At 38.9% G+C, this 2,817-nt stretch overlaps 1 protein-coding gene across 2 annotated transcripts in view; it reads left to right on the top strand.

Moving 5' to 3' along the window:
- Positions 1-225: 225 nt before the first annotated feature.
- The window catches only part of GRB14 (growth factor receptor-bound protein 14), a 132,124-nt gene continuing 129,532 nt past the window's right edge, over positions 226-2,817 (top strand). For both annotated transcript variants that reach the window (XM_012655827.1, XM_012655829.1), the window contains exon 1: positions 226-354. In XM_012655827.1, the coding sequence (XP_012511281.1) occupies positions 253-354 (102 nt within the window). In that variant the 5' untranslated portion in view covers positions 226-252. The remainder of the gene's footprint in view (positions 355-2,817) is intronic.

Genomic DNA, 2,817 nt, shown 5'->3' with positions numbered 1-2,817 from the left:
AAAAAAAAAGGTAGGCATACTATAGGAGATTTATTTGTATCAATTAATACTTTATTTCGAACCACAGAAAGTACATCACAGACCTTACCTGTAGACCTTATATAACATTAGTGTTGTCATAGAGTGGTACGTGTTGGCCTGAGTACACTTTTTAATCCTGATAGAAATTATATTTTACATTCTGTTTTATGTAAATTACATCCTATGTTCTCTTGGTGTAGGAGAAAAAAGAAAGATCTTGATGTTCTGGAAATGCCATCTATTCCAAACCCTTTTCCTGAGCTATGCTGTTCTCCATTTACATCTGTGTTGTCAGCAGGCCTGTTTCCCAAAGCAAATTCAAGGAAAAAACAGGTATGCATTTCTAAATTTTTTAATTCAAATATCTTAGGAATTCTAAACCCATACAGTCTTTAAGATTTTCAGTAACTTACAATATTAGCTAAGAGTTAGCATGGCCTCTGTTAAATAACTCTATTGACTGACATGGTCCTTTGGCATTATTTTCGTTTTAGGGGCTCACTTTTCACAGCTGTATAGTGGGAATGTTAAAACTTACCTCTTAGGGTCTTGGGGTGGGTTAAAAAAGAGAATATATATAAAGTACAGTGCCTGGAAGCTGTTATCATTCACCAGGTAGGTGGGAGAGTTATATGTGATGATAGAGTGTCAATTTTAAGTCAGGAATTATGGGGAGGGTAGAAGAATTATGGGATGAGAAGGGAATTGCGTGGTTCCTTTAATACCTTCTTTATTCTTTCACAGTTTCAACTCAAGCCAACCTCATTTACTAAAGGAAAGTGATATGGTGACTGTGTGGCCAAAGCTAATTGGGGTTTAGGACTCGTCTTGTCTTTTTGATTTCAGTGAATTTCTCAGTTTGGACGCTGTGGCTGCAAATGACTTATAAGTGATGATTAGAAGATGGACTTTATTTTTATGGTTTGTTTTTTTTTTGAGTTTCTAGTTTGGGACTGACTTAAGTAAATTAGATTTTAAGGACCAAGCAACTGAGAGGAGATACATCATGATTATACATTTTGAGAAAAAAAAGATTAGTGCATCCTAGAATACGTCATCTCTTGTTATATACCTCCTCCCAGTTTTGAACATGCAAAACAAAGAGAAGCTTCACTAGACAAAATGCACCTTGTTCTACAAGGGTAGAAGCAATATATTTAAACAGCCAGATACTTAAACAGTGAGGAGGGGGATAATGAACAGAGAGGAGAAGACAGTTGGTTATTTCCCTGTTTATTGTTCTCTTTCCTTTTCCTGTACCTTTATTATCTCTGATGAGTTCAATGATGTGTGTTTATACTCTTTCTTAGGAATAGAATAAATGCTCTAGGAAGTAAATGAATTCTTGATAATGTAGAACAGTAACAGAAATAGTAGGAAATATATTTTGATGGAAATCTGGTATATATATTTTTTGGTGGGAGAGGGGTTTGAAGTCTAATTGGTACATGTGTTTTTGGATAAGGATTGGAGAGAGTGGGAGTAAATATTTCAGGAGCAGAGCTGTGTTCTGAATTGGCATCTTTGAAGGGGGAGACAAGCCCTTAAGTGGACAGGACTGTAACTTTGGTCGGGGAGACGGACAAAGGCGAGATTCTCTTGAGAGCTTTATTATCAGGGTGAGGTTTAAAGTCAGCTCCCAAGGAATAAGGAGCCCCACTGAAATGTCCAAGCCCTTTGAGAGTTTGTCTTTTGGGTTAGGATAGAAGATGGGAATAGACTGTGTGCCATAGTGGTGTAATAAATTGATTCTGGATTGTCCCTGTGAGCTGGACTGTGAAAAGGAAATCGATGACACAGTCATGTGGGAGAATATTTACTAGGTAATTTCCCAAATTATAAAGGGCCTGCTGTTTCTCACACCATCCTAGGTACTAAGGCAAAAATACTATCCAAGGGGTGTTTACCAAATTTGGGGTTGCGTTAGGGGGTGGAGATTGAAAAGGGAAGAGAAGTAGAGGGAGAAAGGTCTGGGCTGACTTTCATGTATGTTGTGAATGGACACTGGTGGAATGCCTGCGTGTCTGAGAGATTTGTTGGTGGGTCAGGGTTTGTTTCGAATAGAAAGCCAGAATAGGTGTTGGTATGCTTATGTTAATGCAGTGGGAAAAAAGGGAAAGAGTGGGTAAGATGTCAGGGCGGGATGGGCCCTACTGTGGATAGTCGTCAAAGTAGAGTAAGACATTTTACGGAATGATGACATTTCTTTAGATCAGCTTGAGCAAATTGGAAAATGGAAAAAGATGATATATTGTTATTGACTCCAATAGGTTTCCTGCTCTGGCCCTGTGTCATATCCACAATGACCTTCGTCAAGGGCACTGTACTCATATAGACAGCTGTGCTGTTTCATGAGCAGAGAGTCCTGACCTGACTTCTGAGGACCAATCCCAGAGGGGTGTCCCCATCTTGGAAGGGCCCTTCTGCTGAGCTCTTCCTTGGCCCAAGGGTTGAGGTCTCTATGAAGACAAGGGTGTTCCAAAGTTGGGGAAAAGGGAGGCTCCTTTTTACTTTGTCTTATGTTTCCTTTTTCTCCCACTTAGACTTTGCATTTAGAACCGATCCTTTTGTTTTTATTCCTTTGTATATACTCTTAGTTCTTTGGAATGAGGGCAGTTTTGAGAATAGAAGACTCTATGTCAGTAATTTCTCCAAGCTCAGTATCTTTGTGACACACATTACCTTTTCCAAGATGGTATTTCTGGCCCAGTTTATCTCCAACTTTCAGTTGAGAGGATGTAAATGACTGTATGTGATAGGTTCTACTGTACGTTATTTATGGTCGAAACATTGTAG

Source organism: Propithecus coquereli, unplaced genomic scaffold (genome assembly GCF_000956105.1).
Source record: "Propithecus coquereli isolate 6110/MARCELLA unplaced genomic scaffold, Pcoq_1.0 Scaffold49, whole genome shotgun sequence".
Lineage (NCBI taxonomy): Eukaryota > Metazoa > Chordata > Mammalia > Primates > Indriidae > Propithecus > Propithecus coquereli.
Note: the sequence above shows the minus strand (reverse complement) of the source record. Positions and strands in the feature narration are given on the sequence as shown.